General features: G+C 33.3%; 4 protein-coding genes across 8 annotated transcripts; 2 read left to right on the top strand and 2 right to left on the bottom strand.

The window, feature by feature from the left end:
• Positions 1-598: 598 nt before the first annotated feature.
• On the top strand, positions 599-5,602 carry LOC112732781 (probable LRR receptor-like serine/threonine-protein kinase At1g63430). 2 transcript variants are annotated; one of them, XM_025781580.3, is made up of 13 exons: positions 599-1,506; positions 1,889-2,027; positions 2,150-2,221; positions 2,315-2,458; positions 2,554-2,697; positions 2,908-3,021; positions 3,096-3,160; positions 3,560-3,811; positions 3,896-4,101; positions 4,195-4,330; positions 4,413-4,570; positions 4,697-4,912; positions 5,044-5,602. In XM_025781580.3, exons 1-13 carry the CDS (start codon positions 1,422-1,424, stop codon positions 5,287-5,289), a joined length of 1,977 nt encoding a protein of 658 aa, XP_025637365.1. In that variant the 5' UTR covers positions 599-1,421; the 3' UTR covers positions 5,290-5,602. The 2 variants fall into 2 exon arrangements, with proteins under 2 accessions (XP_025637365.1, XP_025637367.1); XM_025781582.3 differs by lacking the exon at positions 2,908-3,021.
• A 291-nt stretch (positions 5,603-5,893) lies between these two features.
• Positions 5,894-10,195, top strand: LOC112732782 (protein BCCIP homolog). Of its 2 annotated transcripts, none has more exons than XM_025781584.3 (10): positions 5,894-6,326; positions 7,270-7,346; positions 7,652-7,820; positions 7,959-8,017; positions 8,103-8,327; positions 8,728-8,940; positions 9,054-9,119; positions 9,262-9,351; positions 9,426-9,482; positions 9,729-10,195. In XM_025781584.3, exons 3-10 carry the CDS (start codon positions 7,667-7,669, stop codon positions 9,825-9,827), a joined length of 963 nt encoding a protein of 320 aa, XP_025637369.1. In that variant the 5' UTR covers positions 5,894-6,326; positions 7,270-7,346; positions 7,652-7,666; the 3' UTR covers positions 9,828-10,195. The 2 variants fall into 2 exon arrangements, with proteins under 2 accessions (XP_025637369.1, XP_025637368.1); XM_025781583.3 differs by having other exon boundaries at positions 5,949-6,326; positions 7,249-7,346.
• Positions 10,196-15,578: 5,383 nt separating this feature from the next.
• On the bottom strand, positions 15,579-18,380 carry LOC112732780 (actin-depolymerizing factor 7). 2 transcript variants are annotated; one of them, XM_025781578.3, is made up of 3 exons: positions 18,241-18,380; positions 16,418-16,677; positions 15,579-16,061 (listed from the first exon to the last, which is right to left on the bottom strand). In XM_025781578.3, the coding sequence occupies exons 1-3, from the start codon at positions 18,241-18,243 to the stop codon at positions 15,911-15,913; spliced, it is 414 nt and encodes a 137-aa protein (XP_025637363.1). In that variant the 5' UTR covers positions 18,244-18,380; the 3' UTR covers positions 15,579-15,910. The 2 variants fall into 2 exon arrangements, with proteins under 2 accessions (XP_025637363.1, XP_025637362.1); XM_025781577.3 differs by lacking the exon at positions 18,241-18,380 and adding an exon at positions 17,026-17,528.
• On the bottom strand, positions 17,577-19,666 carry LOC112732779 (serine racemase-like). 2 transcript variants are annotated; one of them, XM_025781575.3, is made up of 6 exons: positions 19,362-19,663; positions 19,202-19,288; positions 18,893-19,123; positions 18,514-18,587; positions 18,241-18,427; positions 17,577-18,019 (listed from the first exon to the last, which is right to left on the bottom strand). In XM_025781575.3, exons 1-6 carry the CDS (start codon positions 19,535-19,537, stop codon positions 17,773-17,775), a joined length of 1,002 nt encoding a protein of 333 aa, XP_025637360.1. In that variant the 5' UTR covers positions 19,538-19,663; the 3' UTR covers positions 17,577-17,772. The 2 variants fall into 2 exon arrangements, with proteins under 2 accessions (XP_025637360.1, XP_072068433.1); XM_072212332.1 differs by having other exon boundaries at positions 19,202-19,666.
• Positions 19,667-19,945: the final 279 nt, after the last annotated feature.

Genomic DNA, 19,945 nt, shown 5'->3' with positions numbered 1-19,945 from the left:
TAGAAGGTTCACGTTTTAAAATTTGGTTTAAGAAAATCTGATATTATTGATCATTCTTTATTTTATTTAAATAAAAAAATTTAATTTTACACTTACATGCACCAAAATTTATGCATTAATATTAGATTAAATCTACAATAATATTATTCATATTCTAAAATTAATCACTAAAATCAGCCATTAACATATTTGTATATAAATATACATAATTAATTTATTTTTATTATATATTTATATTCTAATATATATTTTTTATTGATAACTGACTTTAATATACACATAATATAATTGTTATATCTAATAAAATAGATCAAATAGATCAAGGTCTTTTAAAATAAAAAAATTAATAAAATAATAAAATAAAAAAATTAATTATTTTTAAATTAAGATAATAAAATACATATATTTCATAAAAATTATAAAATAATAATAATTAATTCTTTGTTTTACTACTTTATTAACTTCTTCGGTTCTTCCCGAATCCAAATTATAATAAAATTAGTACATTAATTATGCATTATGATGACGCCTCGCAGTTACTAAATCAAACCAAAATTACTAGTAGGCAGTAGCTACCAGCTACTGCATCCAGTTGTTTGTTTTGACTCGCATTGATCCCAAACAACCTTTGACAAAACTCAAAAGACAATAACACGGGAGATAGATACCAATATATCGTCTCGCGAATTTCACGAGATAGTGTTGAAACAATCAATTATCATCGATTCATCTTCACTACGCAATTAGTCTCTGCAAATGCAATGATTAATGCTGAAACTCCAAAACTTCATACCAATTTAGTATGCAACAACTACCATAAACAACACTAATAACAGAAAGAAAAAGAGGGGTTTGTACCAGAAAAAAAAACACACTACAGAAACCGCCATTTTTAAACGTAACACAATAAAAAGGTCCATCTTTTTCGACCAAGTGCCATCAAAATCCAATTTTGGATAAAGTCTCTTTGAATCCAAGTTTCTCCCTCTTCTGGGGTTGGGTCTAGTACAGTGTCAGTGTCAACCCTACTAAATTCATTTCCTTTGTCTTTAACCCCATTTTCTGCTTCTGCTTCTGCTTCTTTTTATTCTCAGTTTTCAAATCTAGGATTCAAAAACGCTTCCGTCCCTACTTATATCTTCCATTCCTTCATTAACAAATCTACATTTTCCACAAAGACACTAATTAAGCTTAGTACTAGCCAGTACCCACCTTTTAGGACCTTTAACCTGGCTTAGTATTTTTTTTTTTTTTTTTTTTGATGTTTATATCCCTTGTGTATTTTGTGCTCTTGAGATGTTTGTTTTTTGTCCCTGCTGAGTTCAATTTGAATTGGAAAGAGTTCTTTGAAGTTTGTTTCTTAGAGAGAAGTGGCTGAAGGAGGAAGGAACAGAAAATTGTGCAAGACTTTGTGGGAGAACATGAATCTATACACTTCATTTCTGTTTCTGGGTTTAATTTCCACGCTGTCTTTTGTAGCTTCTGATGCGGTGGCAAAAAATGAAGGTACTTGTTAAGTTTATGGTGGTTATGTATTCACTTTTCTCTCTCAGATCTCGTTGCATCAATTCAGTTACCCTCTGTTTGGATGATGGGAAAACATAAAGAGTTAAAGACAGTACCAAAAATAGTTATTATGATGTGCATTTTTGTTCTTTTCGTTGGAACTTGCCTATAGGCTATAGTGTCATTAAGTAGCAGCATTTTCTGTTTCTGTTTCTTCTGTATACTTTGAAGGTTTGAGATCCAGCAACTGTTTTCCATTCTCAAATTCTCACTGTATTTTTGTTATGGCTTCCCAATTGAGCTATGGTATTCAGCATTCATGGTAACTAAGCATTTGCATTGCTTTTTTCGGCCTCTAACTGGGGAGTTTATTTCTGTGTAGTTTCGGCGCTTCAAACCTTCAGAGAAGCTATCTTTGATGATCCACATCTTGTTTTGTCCAATTGGAATACCCTGGTTTCGGATCCTTGTGAGTGGAATGGTGTTTTGTGCAATGGACCTCGAGATCATGTCATCAAGCTGTAAGATTCCACAGATCCCTTAAGTACATTTATTCGGAGTGCAAATTGTTATGTTGCTGTTGATGAGTTGTATTTCTAGCTAGCACATTCCTTATTCTATAGTTTGGGATAATTCTTTGCAGAAACATATCAGGGTCAGCATTAAGAGGGTTTCTTGCACCAGAATTGGGGCAAATCACCTACTTGCAAGAACTGTATGTGCCTTGCACAATGTGCTTCTAGACTTGTAGTTCTGGAATATGATGTCTGTAATTTGTGGTGTTAATATCTGGTTCTTATGGTTGTAGAATCTTGCACGGAAACAATCTTATTGGAACAATACCAAAAGAATTGGGCATGTTGAAATCTCTCAAGGTGTTGGACTTGGGGTTGAATCAGTTATCAGGACCGATTCCTCGAGAAATTGGAAATTTGACCCAAGCAGTGAAAATGTAAAAGAAAATCAATAACATCTTCTTGAATAGAGAGAAATTTTAACTCTTAATAGTTTGCCACAGTCTCTTAAACTTTATTTGTATTCTTGTAGAAACCTGCAGTCCAATGGGTTGACTGGTAGGCTACCCCCAGAGCTTGGAAATTTGAAATACCTTCAAGAACTTCGGTTGGATAGGAATAAGCTTCAAGGACCTGTTCCTGCTGGTGGAAGTTCTGATTCAACTATGCATGAGATGTGAGTATAAATATTGGAATTGAGTTGGTATTGTCTGGTCAGGAATTCATAGGCAGGGAGGCATAAATGAACTTTGGTTTTGAGTTATTTTGAAAATTATTGCAGCTGTGAAAATTTATCTGGTTTACTGTTAAATATAAGATACCAGCTACACCTTCAAAATTTGTTTCTGGTGAGTCTGTCTCTTACAGTTCTTATAATTTTCTTCAGGTATGCCTCAAATGTGAATTTAACTGGCTTGTGTCGTACGTCTCAATTAAAAGTTGCAGATTTTTCATATAACTTCTTTGTTGGGAGCTTACCCAAATGTTTGCGTGTCCCAAGGTACTTATTTGATCCTCATTTCATGTTTTGCCATTCTACTCAACCTCCACATTTACATGAATTCTGTCAAACAGATCAAGCTTTCAAGGGAATTGCCTTCAGATTAAAGACATAAAGCAGCGGACTTCTGTACAATGTGGTATGCATGACACTATTTTTATTTTGTACTCTCAAAATTGAAAGCATGAATTAGAACATCTCATAATTTAAAAATACATAGGAGACGAAATGAGCTCTGGCTTGAATTCATTGAAAGCATGAATTAGAACATCTCATAAAAATTTAAAAATACATAGGAGACGAAATGAGCTCTGGCTTGAATTCATTGTAAAGTGTCTTTCACAGTTTCACTGGCTTCCGGCTTCCCTTTATTTTCCTTTTTGAAATCCAACCTGTTTCCAAGAATGGAATGAATGAACATAATAAGTAACATTTGAATGAACTTTGTAAATCCAACATACGTATTATCTATCTATTTACTAGATATATTCTTGGCCTTACTCTAATTGAATGTTTTTTATGAACTATCATTTCATAGCTGGTGCTTCACCTGCCCAGAGCCATCCAGTAATGAACCTAAAGCATCGAGCTGCTGAACATGTGTCGAAGCATCAAAGAGCATCAAAACCTTCCTGGCTTTTGGCTCTAGAGATAGTGACGGGAGTCATGGTTGGTTGTCTCTTTTTGATTGCTATTTTCACGGCGTATCAGAGGTTTAACAGCAAATCATCTATCATCATTCCTTGGAAAAAATCTTCAAGCGAGAAAGAGCATATGACAGTATATATAGGTTCAGTTTCTACACCCTCCGGTGTGTATTTCCTTCTAATATTTCTAGAATTGCTTTAACATACTCAACAATATCAATATGCAGAATCTGATGTGTTGAAAGATGTGACGAAGTATAGCAGACAAGATCTTGAAGTGGCCTGCGAAGACTTCAGCAACATAATTGGTTCTTCACCAGATAGTGTGGTCTACAAGGGTACAATGAAAGGTGGACCTGAGATTGCTGTAATTTCCCTCTGCATTAAGGAAGAGCATTGGACGGGTTACCTTGAGCTCTATTTTCAGAGAGAGGTAATGGAACATTGCAGTTCCTAAAATGTGCAAGAACTGACAGACAAATAATCAAGACAAGTTCTTAATTTTTCTGTTATTGATGTCAATCAGGTGGCAGACTTGGCAAGGTTGAATCATGAGAATACAGGAAAACTGCTAGGTTATTGTAGAGAGAGCAATCCTTTTACCAGGATGCTGGTTTTTGATTATGCTTCAAATGGGACACTCTATGAGCACCTACATTGCTGTAAGTCAAGTTTCTTTCCTCCTTACATGATTTTTTTCTCTCCCGTTTGTTTTGGTTTCTTAAAAAGGAATTTTGACTGCAGATGAAGAAGGGTGCCAATTGTCATGGACACGGCGTATGAAAGTTATTATAGGCATTGCTCGTGGACTCAAGTATTTGCACACGGAAATTGAACCACCATTCACTATCTCAGAGTTGAATTCCAATGCTGTATATCTTACAGAAGACTTTTCACCAAAGGTATGCATGCATTGCAACTGGTTTAAATGTTCAGACCCACCAATTGAGACAGTGTAATTGAGTATCCTATATTTAACACACTACACTTGCCATGCATTCTCATTTTATTGAAACCTTAAATCGCAGCTGGTCGATTTTGAAAGTTGGAAGACAATTCTTGAAAGATCAGAGAAGAATTCTGGTTCTATTGGCAGCCAGGGCTCCATGTGCCTTCTTTCAAATTCCGTGGAGGCACGTCGTCTTGACACCAAAGGAAACATATACGGCTTTGCAGTACTTCTATTGGAAATAATCAGCGGACGACCTCCATATTGCAAGGACAAAGGGTACTTGGTGGACTGGGTAAGAAACTCTAATTTTATCTGCTTACTTAAAATTCAAGTAACCGCTCAATTCAATTTCTTGAATTTGTATCAACACATTGTAAGGAAACTAAACTTTTCATTTTATTTGCTTTTAATTATCATTATCAGGCTAGGGAATATCTTGAGATACCGGAAATGATGTCAAGTGTGGTGGATCCAGAGTTAAAACATTACAGAGAAGACGACTTGAAAGTAATATGTGAGGTGGTATCGCAATGCATCAATGGCGACCCCAATGGCCGTCCGTCAATGCGGGAATTATGTAGCATTCTGGAGGGCAGAATTGACACTTCAATTAGCGTGGATCTCAAGGGATCATCTTTGGCTTGGGCTGAACTTGCCCTTTCATCTTAGATTCATTTGAGATTGTGTCAATGCTAAGGACCAAGTATAACACAAAGATTGTCACATATACATTCAACCAGCATCTATAACTACTACTAATACTTGTTCTTTTTTCTGACTACTTAAATTGTCAATTTTTTCTTTTTCTTTCTTACATGTAAATGGTTGCTAAGTAAGGGAATGGGTAAGTATTAATGCATGACAAGGTGTCATCATTGTATAGCAGTGGTAGGTGAAATTCAAGAAATTGATTAATGTAAGAAGTTTGTCAGGCTACAATTGTATTTTTCGTATATTTGTATACATTGAGCATTTTGTTGTACGGTTTGGAGTTTTACCCTTTTTTTTTCTGAGTAAATTTTTGTAATTATATTATTTAGTATAAGCCAATGCCTAAGGGCATTCAGATTATTCATATTCTTTGGCTTTCTCCTTTAACGAGGACTTACTTTAGAAGTGGGTTAGAAATAGGGATGCACAACACAAAACATCAGCTCACTTCCAAATATAAGACACTTCAAAACATAGATTTACATTCTTGATCACAATTTATATTTCTTTATTTAAAAAAAAAAAAGCTCTTACTAGCACGTGTAGGCTTTTCATCAAATTTGGAATGTTGTTGTTGACGTTTGGGCATATAGAAGGAGAGGCCATTCGAGCATTTTGCACTGGAGTAGCTACTATAACAAATTTAACCGCATAGTCAGACTGTTATGTACACAATATATTTAAGATTTCTAATTTAAATGGAATACTCCCAAAGCCCAAACAAGAAACACTCCTAAACGGCTAATTGGCTAAACCCTAACACACCACTCCTTTGTCCTCTCCCACGCTGCTGCGTCCGGCCAACCCACCACTGCCGTCGTCTCTAACCCACCGCTGCTGCAATTATGTTGACCCTGTAGCTTTCTTCGATTCTTCCCTGTCTCCTCCTCATTCGGTTAAGCCACATCAGCTTCGCCTCCGCCGACCTGGTGACCGCCGTCGGCCATCGCGCACAGCAGTAACTCTCTGCTTCATTCAAACTTCTGAGTTCCAAGGTAACGAGATTTCCTTCTCTCTGCTACTCTCTGCTTCGTTCTGCCTTTATTCCTTTCCATGGTTTCCTTTCTTGTTCATTCCTTTCCAATTTCCATGTGAACGATATCTGTTCTCTCTGCAACTTTTCTCAGCTACAACTCATGTTGATGTTATGTGCTAAAATTTCACTAGCTACTTAGTACAAGTAATGATCCTGGCCTGTTATCAATTACATGTGCTGATCCTTGCCTCCACATTAACAATGTTTTAAAGCAATTATTATGTTTGCTAAAATGTGGAGTAATGGTATATGCCCCACTTTATATGTATACCTTATGTGCACCATTTCTGCTATAGTATTAAAGTGATTGATCAGAAACTAGAAAAGATGAGGTTGAAAATTTGGTATTTTATAAGACTTGTTGCTTAATCTATGCATATGCTAATCTATCATTTACTACATATAAACACAGATTTGAGGAATTAGGGTTTGGGGGGGCGGGGGAGGGGCGGATTTAGGAAATATTATTTTGCAATGATGATTGAATTGAAAGAACATGGGAACAACAAATTGACTGAACAATTTTATTCTGAATTGCAGAGAGCATGAAACTCATTTCTTGTAGAAGAATCTAGTAATAAATGGCTAAAACTTTTCAATAAAAATGTGTATTTTGTTCCGTGATCAGCTCAAGGACAAATAAGGAATCATAACCCTATCTCAAGCAGATAGTCTGGATATATGCATGTTTAATTATAAGATTTGATTATATAGACAATGTTTTTTTCCTTTTTTATTTTATCAGAATTAACATTCGTGTTCTTAAGTTTTTGGTATTCTTCTCTTATTGAGTTGGTGCCTTGGTGGTTTCTCTGTTAGGGATCTGGAATCATGTGTTAGCATGTGGATTGAGTTGATGGTTTCTTCTTTTTGTTTTTTAGTTGTATTCTTTTTCTGTGCAGCTGCAAGTAGGACAGTGGTTGAAGTTGAACAGACCAAGAACTGGGCATCCTCTACAAACTGCACTACTCTTGCAGAGGTCTAAACATTTTCCTACTTCTCTCTTAATGATCATTGAGGTTGAGATTGGTGCAAATTTAGCAGAGGCCTTAGTGTCTAAAAGAAAGGCTTATATTTTTGTCAAATGCATGCTTTAAGGTTATTAGTGTTTCTGCTTATTGGGAAAAAAAAATCACATAGCATAAGATATAAGCTTTTCTGCCACTACGTGTGTTTGGAACTTTGTCAAGTATATATATTTCAGGTTCTGCCTTTTCTGAGTGATGATTGTCTTAAATATAATGTGTACATAATAGTCTGACTATGCGGTTAAATTTGTTATAGCTACTCCAATGCAAAATGCCCAGAAGGCCAAGAACACATTGCCAACAGCCCAGAACTTTGCCATTTACATTCTCCCCTTTTGCTCGTGCTCTGGCTCGAATGGCCTCTCCTTCTATGCCCAAACGGCAACACCAACACTCCAAATTTGATGAAAAGCCTACACCTGCTAGTAAGAGTTCCTTTTCCTTTAACAAAAAAGAAATATAAATTGTGATCAAGAATATAAATGTATTATTTGAAGTGCCTTATATTTGTAAGTGAGCTGATGTTTTGTATTGTGAATCCCTATTTCTAACCTACTTCTTAGGTAAGTCCTCGTTAAAGGAGAAAGCCAAAGAATATGAGTCCTCTGATGAGGAGTTTGAAGTAAGATATCTTTTTATACAAATATTTATCTCTTAGTGTTGCATCTAATTAGTATATTAATTAAACATGGTCTCTGTTGCTTAAGGGAGTTGTCCAAGCAGACTTTTCCTTTTTTGATCCTAAACCCAATGACTTTCATGGAGTGAAGACCTTGCTGCAAACATACCTGGATGATAAGGAATGGGATTTAAGTGGATTTGTAGATTTAATTTTGGCGCAGACTACAGTAGGCACTGTTGTAAAGATAGAGGATGATGAGGATGAAGGGCTTTTTGCTGTTGTTAGTGCTCTTAATTTGTGGAGATATAGGGTAGGTAACATTGTGCTATATATGTTGTGTTGCTTGATCCATTTGCCTCATTTTTTTTTATCTTGATCTCAATTGCAGCTATATATCTGATGCCCTTACTGTTTGTTTAGTTGATACTTGACATCCTACTCACACTTTTTTGTTGTTGCATGTGTCTCTTTCTTTTGGAGGGTTAAAATCTCTCTCTGTCCCCTTGCTATTATATATAACTTTCTTGCCTTTATCCAAATTTACTAGTTTGCTGACTTGTAAGTGAGGCGCTACTACTAGGATATAGAAAAGCTTTCATGAACAGAACAATAACTTAATTCTTAGTTCCCTCTTTAGTTGATGTCTCCAGTTCATTATCTTTTGGCGATTTGTAAATTTGGTTTGTGACTGGCATCTCATCATTGATTAGGAGCAAAAATGCATTACGGAAGTTAAGGACTTTCTCCTATCCAAAACACGCCAAGAGAAGGGCATTACTGATAAATTGAGGTTACTTTTGGAGGAACAAGCACGTGACATAGGTCTCTTGGTTTCACAGCGGGTGTTGAACCTTCCTCCGCAACTCTTGCCACACCTTTATGAAGCCCTTTTTGATGAGGTGTCATGGGCCACAGAAGATGAGGTTAGATTTCAGTAGTATCAGATTGGTGGGGGTGTTAAAATGTGTTTCCATCTAAGCACTGGAGACTAATTTTCTCCTTAGAACTTACATTGTCTTCTTTCACATTTTATCAGCCAACAGAGGACCTCCGGAAGTCTTTCCAGTTTAAGCATTATATAATACTCAGCAAAATTTACGAGGTATATTTGCTGCTTTAGCACATCCCCTCTATTGATTGTTGTCATATGGACTGGTTTAGCTTTTTTTTGGCTAAGATAATTTTTGTCCCTCCTCAAATTTCATGTGTGATGCTGTAACTCTTTCCTGGATGTGAAAACACAGCACAAGAATATAGTAAAGAAAAGAAAACCAAGCTCCGACGATGATGAAGCAATAATTTATGTAAAGCCTGAGGATGAGATTTTCCATAAGGTATTGATGTTCTAGTGGTGTTGTTGTATAGTATATCTTTTGCATCTGATTACTGATTATTTTCCATCATACAGTTGTGCTCATGGTCCTTCTGTTTTCCATTGCGAGCTCAGCAGCTTGCACCTCCTGAGGCAAGTCTTCTATTTTTCTAAACTCTCATTGTATCATGGCAGTTACTATTGTTTGGTCAATTTCTTAAAGTTACTCGAAAAACATTCTAAAGTCCCACCACTTGTGTCTGGTAGAAATTCATACTATAGTTGCTTGCTTCTTTGGATATTGGTTATCCTGTCACTTTGCAGAGTTGTGGTGTTTATGTAACATCTATTTCATCAATGATTCTGAACCATATATTTATGTTGATACACACATTGCAGCTAAAGAATTACAGGCCAATGGGATTAATCATGGCTGTTGAGGCAGGCAAAATTCCAGCATTTCGTCAAGAGTTAGGTTCTCTAATCAGTGAAACTTGAAGCAGCAAGGTTGCACAATTTCCATTATACATACAACCTAACTGCTGAAGCTTTTCATCTATTTCAACCTTCACAATTCTTTTGAGCTGCCAAATTTTGATCCCGCCCGCAAATCATCCAATTTTAACGAGATGGTGAAGATAATTTTGTTTCCCCTCTTGTTTCTGTTGTACGCTTTTCCTGCAGTTATCGGGATTCCATACATGATGTGGTAAAACTTCCATGAATTTTTGTCATGAAAAGAGGATTGGAAATACATAATTCGGTTTTTTAATTTTTACTGAACCTGATGAAGAAGTAGTATTTTCAGTTCGATCCGTTAGTAAAACATAATCCAAGTCATTTGATTTAAGTCCCAAATTATTTTATGGGATTGGTGTTGTGCATTAAAATCTTACTTGAGATTTTTAATTATACTAATGACATCTATGAAATTGGTAAAAGTGTATCATGTTAGTCCTTAATCTATTTTCTGTTAATGGTGTGGACTATTAGGTTGTCTTTAGTGATAAGACAAGACACTAAAAATAAGACATAAATAATATATACACAAAAATTAGTATTTTTGTATTTTGTGAAGTGATTTTGAGATAAGAACATATAGAAGTAGGAATTGAAGATATAGCATCAAAGAGAAGTGAATCGAAAATAGACAGAAATATAAAGCTTAGTAAGCAAGTGACAAAGCTAGAACTATATATATATAAGTTATGCTAGTGCTAGAGCTATCTACCACTACTATGTGATTTCACTAACAATTCAAGACTCCAATAATCAATAACTAACAATTCTTGATTCCTAAACATTTATTATCCTCTCTACTAAAGAGTTTAGTAGTGAAAATAATACAAATATCCAACACAAGAACAATATGAAAACACTCATAAAATAATATAGCAGTAAATATAAGCAAGCAAATATATCAAGTAAAGCAATAACAATAATACATCGATATTTTAACAAGGAAAATTCTCTTAAGGTAAGAGGTAAAAATCACAAGTCGTCCAAACTAATGAAATAGTTTCACTATAATCAAATATAAGGTATAAGAGAGTCTTAAACAAAGCACAAATTATGCATACAATCAGCCAACACATCAAAGCACCAAAGCTAACAAATGAGTACAAGATAAAAAATATCCAAAAAATAGAGGAGTTATTCGAAACTGATTCCTCTCACTACAGACCTCCAATCAACATCTCCACCATCCAGAATGAAGAACAAGATGAGCTGAACCTGCATTACAAATTTCAAGCTGCTCCAACGATGAACGAATAAGAAATTATCGTTTGAAATCTACTGTTCTGTACAGAAACGAAATTATATTTTTTCTCTTCTCTCTCACTTTGTGACTGCTCTTTCTCACTCTCTGTTGTCCCAAAAAATCTGATTAGGGTAGTGTGGCACAAGGATGGAAGGAGACACCCCAAAAAACTGGGCTTAGACTTCACAAAGGAAAGAAAAAGCCCAACAAATCTCTCCCTTCTCATCTAGGAGGAGCCTTTGCCATTCCGGCGATTAAATAACATGTTTCAAGACAAAAAAAAAAGTTTCAAGCTTATCTCTTGAAAATACTTTTGTCATCATATCAGCACCATTATCATTATCATCAGTATAAACTTTCCCAAGTTCCAACAATTTGGAATTCAACACATCCCGTATCCAGTGATAACTAACATCAATATGTTTAGATCTTGCATGAAAAGTAGAATTCTTAGCAAGATGAATAGCACTTTGACTATTACACAACAACACATAACGGTCTTGCTTGAAACCAAGCTCTCGAAGAAATTTTTTCATCCACAACAACTCTTTACATGCTTCAGTTGATGTAATAAACTCTTCCTCTGTGGTAGAAAGTACAACACACTTTTGTAGCCTTGACTACCATGAAATAGCCTCCTTGCAAACTTGACCAAATAACTTGAAGTAGACCTTTGAGAATCAACATCTCCTGCCATGTCTGCATCAGTAAATCCAACTAGCAAAGATTTCTCACCACTAAAACTCAAACTCAAATTAGTTGTACCTTTGAGATATCTCATAATCTATTTAACAACATTCCAATGCTCTTTACTTGGATTAGAGAGGAAACGACTCACAATACCAACCGCATGAGCAATGTCTGGTTTAGTACACACCATAGCATACATCAACCTTCCAACCGCTGAGGCATAAGGAATTTCATCCACTGTTTGTTTCTCCTCGTTAATAATTAGACACTGCTTGATATTCAACTTAAAATGAGGAGTAAAAGAACTAGCAACATATTTGGTATTATTCATGCTAAACCTTTTTTCCAAATCATACTCATAGTTTCTAAAAGAGTTTACCTTTGTTGATAGCTGCAGAAGTGGGCTTCATGGTATTAATGGTGAAGTGTTGACCTCTTAAATAATTTTTACATTTTTTTAAGTAGTTTTTTTTATGTTTAATTTAAAATTCTTATATTTTTAATAAAATTTTCATAATTAATCATATATTTAGAGTTGTTTTAGAATTATTGTGCATAAAAAATTATTTTTTAAAGAAATAAAACGAAAAAATACAAACAAAATAAACTCTCAGAAAAAAAAAAAAAAAACAAACGGGCACTTGACTTCAAAGATTTGAAGTCCAGGCGCCAGCCTTATTTCAATAAGGTCGGCGCCCCACGCCAAAAAGAGGGCGCCCAGCGCCTTCAACAAGGCCACAGTATGGTACCCAACTTAGGCAAGTGGCGACTAACACCTAGAATTTCTACTACTGTACTACATGGGTGCCCAACGCCAGAAAATCTTTTACTTTCAGGGGTTCAAAATTGCATTGGCATCCAACGCCAAAACTTCGAGTCCAGTGCCAGGCCCAAAATTCATTAGATTGATTATATTATTAATTAATAATTTTTTTTATCTTAAAAACATTATTCTAATAGAAGGAACATGTATATTAATATACGATTATGAAAAACAAAATATTCATATATTACTAAAGTTAGAATTCGTAAATTAATGTTTTAAATCAATTAAGGAATTAACGATAGAGACATATATGATTATATTATTAGGAGAAAGATAATATTCTAATTTATTATTAATTATATTAAACGTAAATTATATAAATTATGTTACAATTATACATAATTATTTTTTATAAATTAAAAAAATTAAATTATTATAGCATTAATTAATAATTTATTTTCCAATCTTAAAAGCATAATAATTAAATGCATAAACTCAGATTAAAGGGTAAATATGTTAATTTTTTAAATAGAATTTTTAAATTAAATTTTAATAATAAAATAATATTTTTAGTTTCTTCTTTATTTAAAATCTCATGATTAATTTCTTTTAGACAGTTACTTAGAGATTTTTTTTGGTGTATTGGATATAATTGTATTTTGATATTTTTTATTTTTTTATACATGGATATTCTAGAAGTGTATAACTATTAAAAAAAATATTTTAAATAATATTAAATATTTTTAAAATTTATTTTATACAAAATTATAAATAAAATAACTTCTCATAGTAACTACAACTAAAAAAATATAGAATAAAATAATTATTAAATATAAATTGTTACAATTAATAAAAGAATCAACGTAAATAGATGCATAATTAATATATAATTATGAGATAAATAATATCTTAATTTAATACCAATTAAACTGATCATTAGATTTATTACTGTAATGAATACATGGAAAAAAAATTAAATATCGTTTGTACTTTCACAAATTGTATGACTTTTAAATTATTAATACCTAGAAATTAAACTTCTAACAATAACAATAATTGGAATCTAATCAATTCGTATATATATGTGCAATGCTAAACATAATTGGAACCAAATCAATGAGAACCTAATAATTGAAATTATAATCTGATCTTTTAATAAAAAGAATTTTTTATTTGAATTTTGAGAGTAAAAGAATGTTTTAAATAATAGTAAACATAAATGTATCATATATAAAATTATTATATAATAAAATAGAAAAAATATGTATATTAATATATTAGTATACGAACGGTAAGATCAATATATTATTAAAGTTATGATGTGCATTAATATTTTAAATTAATTATTAATAAGAAAAGCATATTATTACATTATTAGAAAAAAATATTTTAATTTATTACTAATTATATGTATTAAACGTGATTTATATAAATTACACTACAATCATACATAATTTTTTAAAATTAGTGAATTAAATTATTATATAATAATTGTCATGACTACTAAATTATGTTCTAACATTCAATTTAATATATTGTTAAATGTAGTATTATCTAAAGTTTTTACATTTATTTTTTTATTTTTTTTTAGGTATGATCATATTAGAAATATCAAGGTAAAATTCGAACATAAAGTTTAAAAATTTAAAATTAGAGTACTTCAATTGTAAAGTGTAAAATAATTTAAAACGTCGACACAAAAAGCTCCTGTCGAAACGATTCTAATTGATAAAGAAGTAATTATAATTTGTATATCAATATAAACTAATTATATATTTTGTACAATTTTTAATTAGTTCTTTCTTTTGATATTATTTTGTAAGAGTGCTATGTAATTCTATACAGTGCATAATTAAAAATTCAAATATATCTCTATCCGACAAAAAAGATGTTTTAAAGAAGAATTTATGATATGATTAACTTTGGCGGTCAAAATAAAATTATGTTCAAACCAACTAAGTTTGAATATAGAATTTTTCTCAGGAAGGATACCATTTTGTACTCCCCAATTTCGAAAAATTCTTTTTTGCTTTAAACCAAACAAAAAAATATTCTAAAAAAAAAGAGATCACTCATATTTAATAGGTAAGAGTTATACCGTTTATATTTAAATTAGTTGGTTTAAATATATTTTGATAATTTTTTAAAATTAAAATTTTATACTTTTAATTTATAGATGTAATAAAACTTCTAATCTATTATAAATTTAGAGTCCTGCTAGGGAGTCAATGGAATATTTGTACAATGTGTACAATGGGCTATATGAGTTACAAAATGAACATCACCTATAATATATAGAATAACCACCCGGATACTATGGATCGGGTACTATGGATCTAGAATTCTGATACCATGTCATGATACCACTAATCCCAAAAGCTTACGCTGATGGAAAAAAAAGTAACACTAATGGTTATATCTCTAATACTCTATAAACCTCCATTGTACATATTGTACAAATATTCCATTACCTCCCTATACTTTCCCATAAATTTAACACTACGGTGTTTTTATTGTGTTAGAACTTGATGAGCTGCAGTAAATTGAAATAGCTGTGAAAATATTTTCAAATTTAATGAGAAGTTTTTAAATTTGTCTTAATATTTTATAAAGGTAGACCTAAATTGATATTTAAATTATGTGAGAATTTTGTAAAACAATTCATCAAGTATGTATAATTGCATAAATAAAAAATATGTTAAATAAGTTAAATATATTCATAAAAAAATTTTAAAAGCATATTTCAAACATAAATACAAAAGTTAAATATTTTTCGTATATTGCACGAATAAGAACAAAATCAACTTTGTAATATTCCATTAATATCACATAATCACATTTGTCCAAGAAAAAAAAAACATTTTTGAACATCTAAATTATTATATTCTATATAACACTTTCATCTTTTAATTTTACGTTGATGGTTAATTAATTTAATGTAAAATTCTTATCTTCTCATGGTTCTTGCTAGATATCCTATTCGAGCCTAATTTTAAACGATTATCATTCAAAAATAAAAATATGAAAGCCATTCTCTAGATAAGGTCTTTCCAATCCAAAATATGGTTTTAAAAGAAGAATTGGAGACATTAAGCATACATATATGAGTTTGTTTGATCATTTTTGCAGTAACAGCTAATACAATTGCCCAAGAGCCAACCCCAATTGAAAAACCAAGAGGCTAGATTGGCAACTTGATAGACCCAATTAAACCAACCAACCAACAATCCAAGATCACACTAGAAAAAACTGAACAAGCATATATTGAGTTTTTAACTTTTAAGGAAGAACAATATGCCAGTAAAAGTGCATGTCATTCATCATTGCTCGCTCTATGGTAACATCAAGAAAGACATGCTTAGATTAGATGGCTCGAGCTTTCACAATGTCCAAGCTCATCTCGCTTGGATCGGTTGCCTGCAATTCCACTTGTATGCCGTCCAATTCTCTCTTGAATCTATCTTTGGAGCTAGCATACACCATCTTCATCCTCACCTTTGAGCTATCTGGGGACCTACATGCATGCACCCCATTACAATATCATATACAAACAATCTATAATGTTGCATTAAATTAAACTGCTTTTAATAACTCCATCTGTTCCGAAATATCTATCAATGTTAGAGAGATAATAATTCATGTGGACTCTATTTGCTTGAATTTTTTGCATAAGCCTTCATTTTTTTAATTTGTCTTATGCTATTTTTTCCATTTTAGGGTCTAACAAAGTTCGAACTCTAAACTTTATGTCATAGAAACTCTGATACCATATCATAATACCAATCCTCCCAAAAGCTTACGCAGATAGGAGGAGGCACATGAATGGTTATATCTCTAATTGTCAATAGTCTAGTCAGTGCATATAAGTACCATGCGATGAAGAAGATCTTGCTTTTCTGGCAATTCTCATCGGTTGTGAAATCAAAATCATAGACAGCATAACGGCACTCATCAGCCGGCAGGCTGGCCATAAAGTCATCATAACTGTCGCCAGCACCCCCTAATTTCTCGACCACCACCTGCTGTCCGTCAATTTTGAACACAATGTAACGGTAGATCCTCTTTGCTTTAAGCTCCAGGAACCTGAATTTGCACTCATCCTCCACAGCCATTCCAGACGCTGCATTTGCCTGCACCAACATCTCATGTCATGAATTAAAAGTCTTATGTGCTAATGTGCTATGCTATGTGATGATATGCACTTGTCAATTGATTGCAACATTTGCTCATTCTCCTCATTATTGTCAACCTCTCCTAACTTAATATAATGATCTTAATTTATTAAATGTGAAATTTCAGTTCTCATTATAATGTATAAAATAGTTAAATAGTAGTGTTCTTTTTAAAACGTTATATTTTCCAAATGTGGGAATGTCAAGAACATGGTGCATGTCTTCAAGAAAATTCACATTATTACAGAGTAGAAGAATCAAATAGCATGCAAACATAAGCAAAAGAGGCGAGGGAAAAAAACATACCATTTTGCCAGCAATGAGGAAGAAGTGCCGCGAAAGCTAATCAAAGGAAATGAGAGGAAAAAGTAGCAGTGGAGAATATGGATAGTGCGAGCGAAAGTAACAATGACAACAATGGAGAGAAAGCAAGGTATAAGATCCTTGATTTTTGGACAAGGAGAGGCGGAAATTTGAGAAGACTGAGATAGTGGTTAAAGAATTCAACTGAGGAGAGAATTAAGGGAAATGGTTGGTTCTAATTTGTTTTGCATCCTTACCTATCTAATCACAAATTTAGTTAATGCTTCCTTGCTAATTTCATTATCTTTTATTAGATAACTCTTTGTTGTACTTATTTACACAAGACATGGTGTTGACTCGTTCATCTTCCATCATTAGATGAAAGACGGGCTCTGTTAAAATTTAATCTAATAATAAATGGTTGACCATGTCCAAAAAAATAACTACACCTAATATAACTCTTTTTGGTTAGAAAGAGGACCAACCAAACCAATACAGAGCAATCAATTAAAATGTCAATTTTTTTAGAAGACTAAGAACGGAAACACAGGGTATGGCAAGCTCTAACAGGAAGGGTTCCCACATTTTTTTATTTTATAAAATATTAGTCCACACAATTCTTGAAAAAAATAAATTTAACAAGTAGCATTGAAGTAAACATATCAACACGACACTGCTACATCATTAATGAAATAACACTTATATCTAGAGCAATGAAGGTTCACACAAGTAAAACAAAAGAATCCATTGTCATTTGTTCAAAGAATTCCAAAGTATGCCCAGATCAACATTCCCTCCTGAAACTACTATTCCGATATGTTTGCAATCCTTCCAAGCAAGATTTTTCTGGAAAGTATCAGATAGGACAGCAGCAAGACCAATTGCACCACTTGGTTCAACAACAACCTTAAGAATTTCAAAGCAAAGTTTCATGGCTTTGATTATTTCACTGTCTTCCACAGTTATAACTTCCTCGACAAGATCTCGCACTACAGGCCTGCTCCAATTGTATCACGACTCATGAGCAAACATGACGACTTAACAGAATCGTGAAAAGCAACACTAAAAGATGAATGTCAGAATAAAACCCTCAAAAATAAAACAAAACAAAGCAAAAAACATAGAATTCTCTAATCATGTAAAAGGCAGGGAACAATAAAGGTGACCGAGAACTACATGTTTAGTTGACAATCTCGATGAGGAGAGTTTTATCTTTACCATGTGAAATCCCCAAGAAATGCTCGAAGGCCATCAGCTATAGTATTTGTCTTGGCCATCGTTATTATCCTCCCGGCTACTTTGGATTGTGCAGCATCATCTGCCCCTTTAGGTTCAGCAGCAAAAATACGAATAGCAGGATTGATAGACTTGGCAGCCAATGCTATTCCTGATATCAAACCACCACCTACAATTTTTGAAAAATCAGGAACTAGATGCTGAAATCAAAATAAACATTTTGGTTCACATCTTGGCAGAAAAGAATGAACAAACCACTTATGGGAACTACAAGAGTATCTATTTGTGGAACTTGTTCCAGAAGCTCCAAGGATATGGTACCCTGACCACTGCAAGAACAACCAAATATGTCAAAAGTGCAATGATGTAAAATTCATCAAATTTCTACGAGTATGTACGGGGACCAACTTTTAGTTAGCCAACTTTAGAATTTAGATTTATAATTTAAAATCTAGAATTTAATATAAACAAAATAATTTTTAAAAAATTGATTGATTTTGACTGAAAAAAAGTCGGTTCCCTAACATTACACAATTTCTACTTATCCCCATTTCAAATGATAACGTTTTATGTCAGGTTTTTTGAAGTAGAACAAAAGAAACAGTGACACAATGCATAAAGAGTTTCTTGCCACCTCAATATGCGGCCATCGTTATAGGGATGAACAAAGATAGCACCAGTTTCTTGCCACACTTTGTTTGCAATTTCCTCCCTTGATTGCACAGAAGCCTCAGACCAGACAACTTGACCCCCATATCTCTTTACATTCTCAACCTTGCAGGTTGGAGCATTTTTAGGAATAACAATATATGCAGCGATTCCCCGTAGCTTCGCGGCCAAAGCCAACGCTGCAGCATGGTTTCCACTGATTTTGGAGAGCACAATCAATCAGGACTAAACCTACACCTAATCTGATAAATCAAAACAACTTGCAGAGACAAACCTGCTGTGTGTTACAACTCCCTTAGAAGCATCTTCATCGTCTAGCGAGAAAACAGCATTGCAGGCACCTCGAAATTTAAAGGCTCCACTGATGAACCATAGAATAAAGTGAAAACAAGAGAACAGTTGAAATTGGAATTCATTGGGACTAGATATCTTACCCCTTCTGGAAACATTCGCATTTAAAGTAGAGGTGCCTTCCCGATAAGGCATTGAGAGAGGTGGACGACATAACTGGAGTCTTGAGAATAAATGGTTTGATTCTGTCATGTGCTTCCTTTATGGACGAAATATCAGCTGCATATTTCCCCTTTTCTATTTCGCTCTCTCCTTCCATCTATCTTTCTATATATCTGAGTAAGAAATTTCTGTGACAGTGGGATTATGATTCCTTTGCTGCCTCAGGCTTCACTTCCACTTCCACGGTCTTTTCTTTTTCATGATTTGTTTTTCTTTGGTCAACATCAATTTAACAGCGCAGAATTTATTATTTTTATTATTAATTTTATTTTTTAGTATAATAATTTAATAATATATTTTTAATTTATACTTTTAAATATTAATAACTAATTTAATAAATTCTATTAATAATATAACTGTTACGATGGGTAACCGGAGATTAATGGGTTGGACTCGTTAGATTGGCCCGATCGTCTGATGAGGGAAGCCTTCGCAATAGATCACTCGTCTGAGCCTCCGTCCAACTTGTGAGTATGAATGAGCGGGGGGTGGTACCTGCAAAGAC

This window comes from Arachis hypogaea, chromosome 13, assembly GCF_003086295.3.
Source record: "Arachis hypogaea cultivar Tifrunner chromosome 13, arahy.Tifrunner.gnm2.J5K5, whole genome shotgun sequence".
NCBI lineage: Eukaryota > Viridiplantae > Streptophyta > Magnoliopsida > Fabales > Fabaceae > Arachis > Arachis hypogaea.
This window is presented reverse-complemented; position numbering and strand designations above follow the sequence as displayed.

Excerpts from the sequence above, each read along its gene's own strand:
- LOC112732780 (XM_025781578.3), bottom strand. Across the intron at positions 16,062-16,417 it reads AAGATCTTCTTCATCGCATG|GTCCCCAGATAGCTCAAAGG; the intron begins GTACTTATATGC and ends GCATGCATGTAG.
- LOC112732779 (XM_072212332.1), bottom strand. The coding sequence starts at position 19,470 with ATGACAGAATCAAACCATTTATTCTCAAGACTCCAGTTATGTCGTCCA. Across the intron at positions 19,124-19,201 it reads GGAGTTGTAACACACAGCAG|TGGAAACCATGCTGCAGCGT; the intron begins GTTTGTCTCTGC and ends CTCCAAAATCAG. Across the intron at positions 18,020-18,240 it reads TTTCTTGGGGATTTCACATG|GCCTGTAGTGCGAGATCTTG; the intron begins GTAAAGATAAAA and ends CAATTGGAGCAG.
- LOC112732781 (XM_025781580.3), top strand. The coding sequence starts at position 1,422 with ATGAATCTATACACTTCATTTCTGTTTCTGGGTTTAATTTCCACGCTG. Across the intron at positions 2,028-2,149 it reads CGAGATCATGTCATCAAGCT|AAACATATCAGGGTCAGCAT; the intron begins GTAAGATTCCAC and ends AATTCTTTGCAG. Across the intron at positions 2,698-2,907 it reads GATTCAACTATGCATGAGAT|GTATGCCTCAAATGTGAATT; the intron begins GTGAGTATAAAT and ends AATTTTCTTCAG.
- LOC112732782 (XM_025781584.3), top strand. The coding sequence starts at position 7,667 with ATGCCCAGAAGGCCAAGAACACATTGCCAACAGCCCAGAACTTTGCCA. Across the intron at positions 8,018-8,102 it reads CCTCTGATGAGGAGTTTGAA|GGAGTTGTCCAAGCAGACTT; the intron begins GTAAGATATCTT and ends CTGTTGCTTAAG. Across the intron at positions 8,941-9,053 it reads CATGGGCCACAGAAGATGAG|CCAACAGAGGACCTCCGGAA; the intron begins GTTAGATTTCAG and ends ACATTTTATCAG.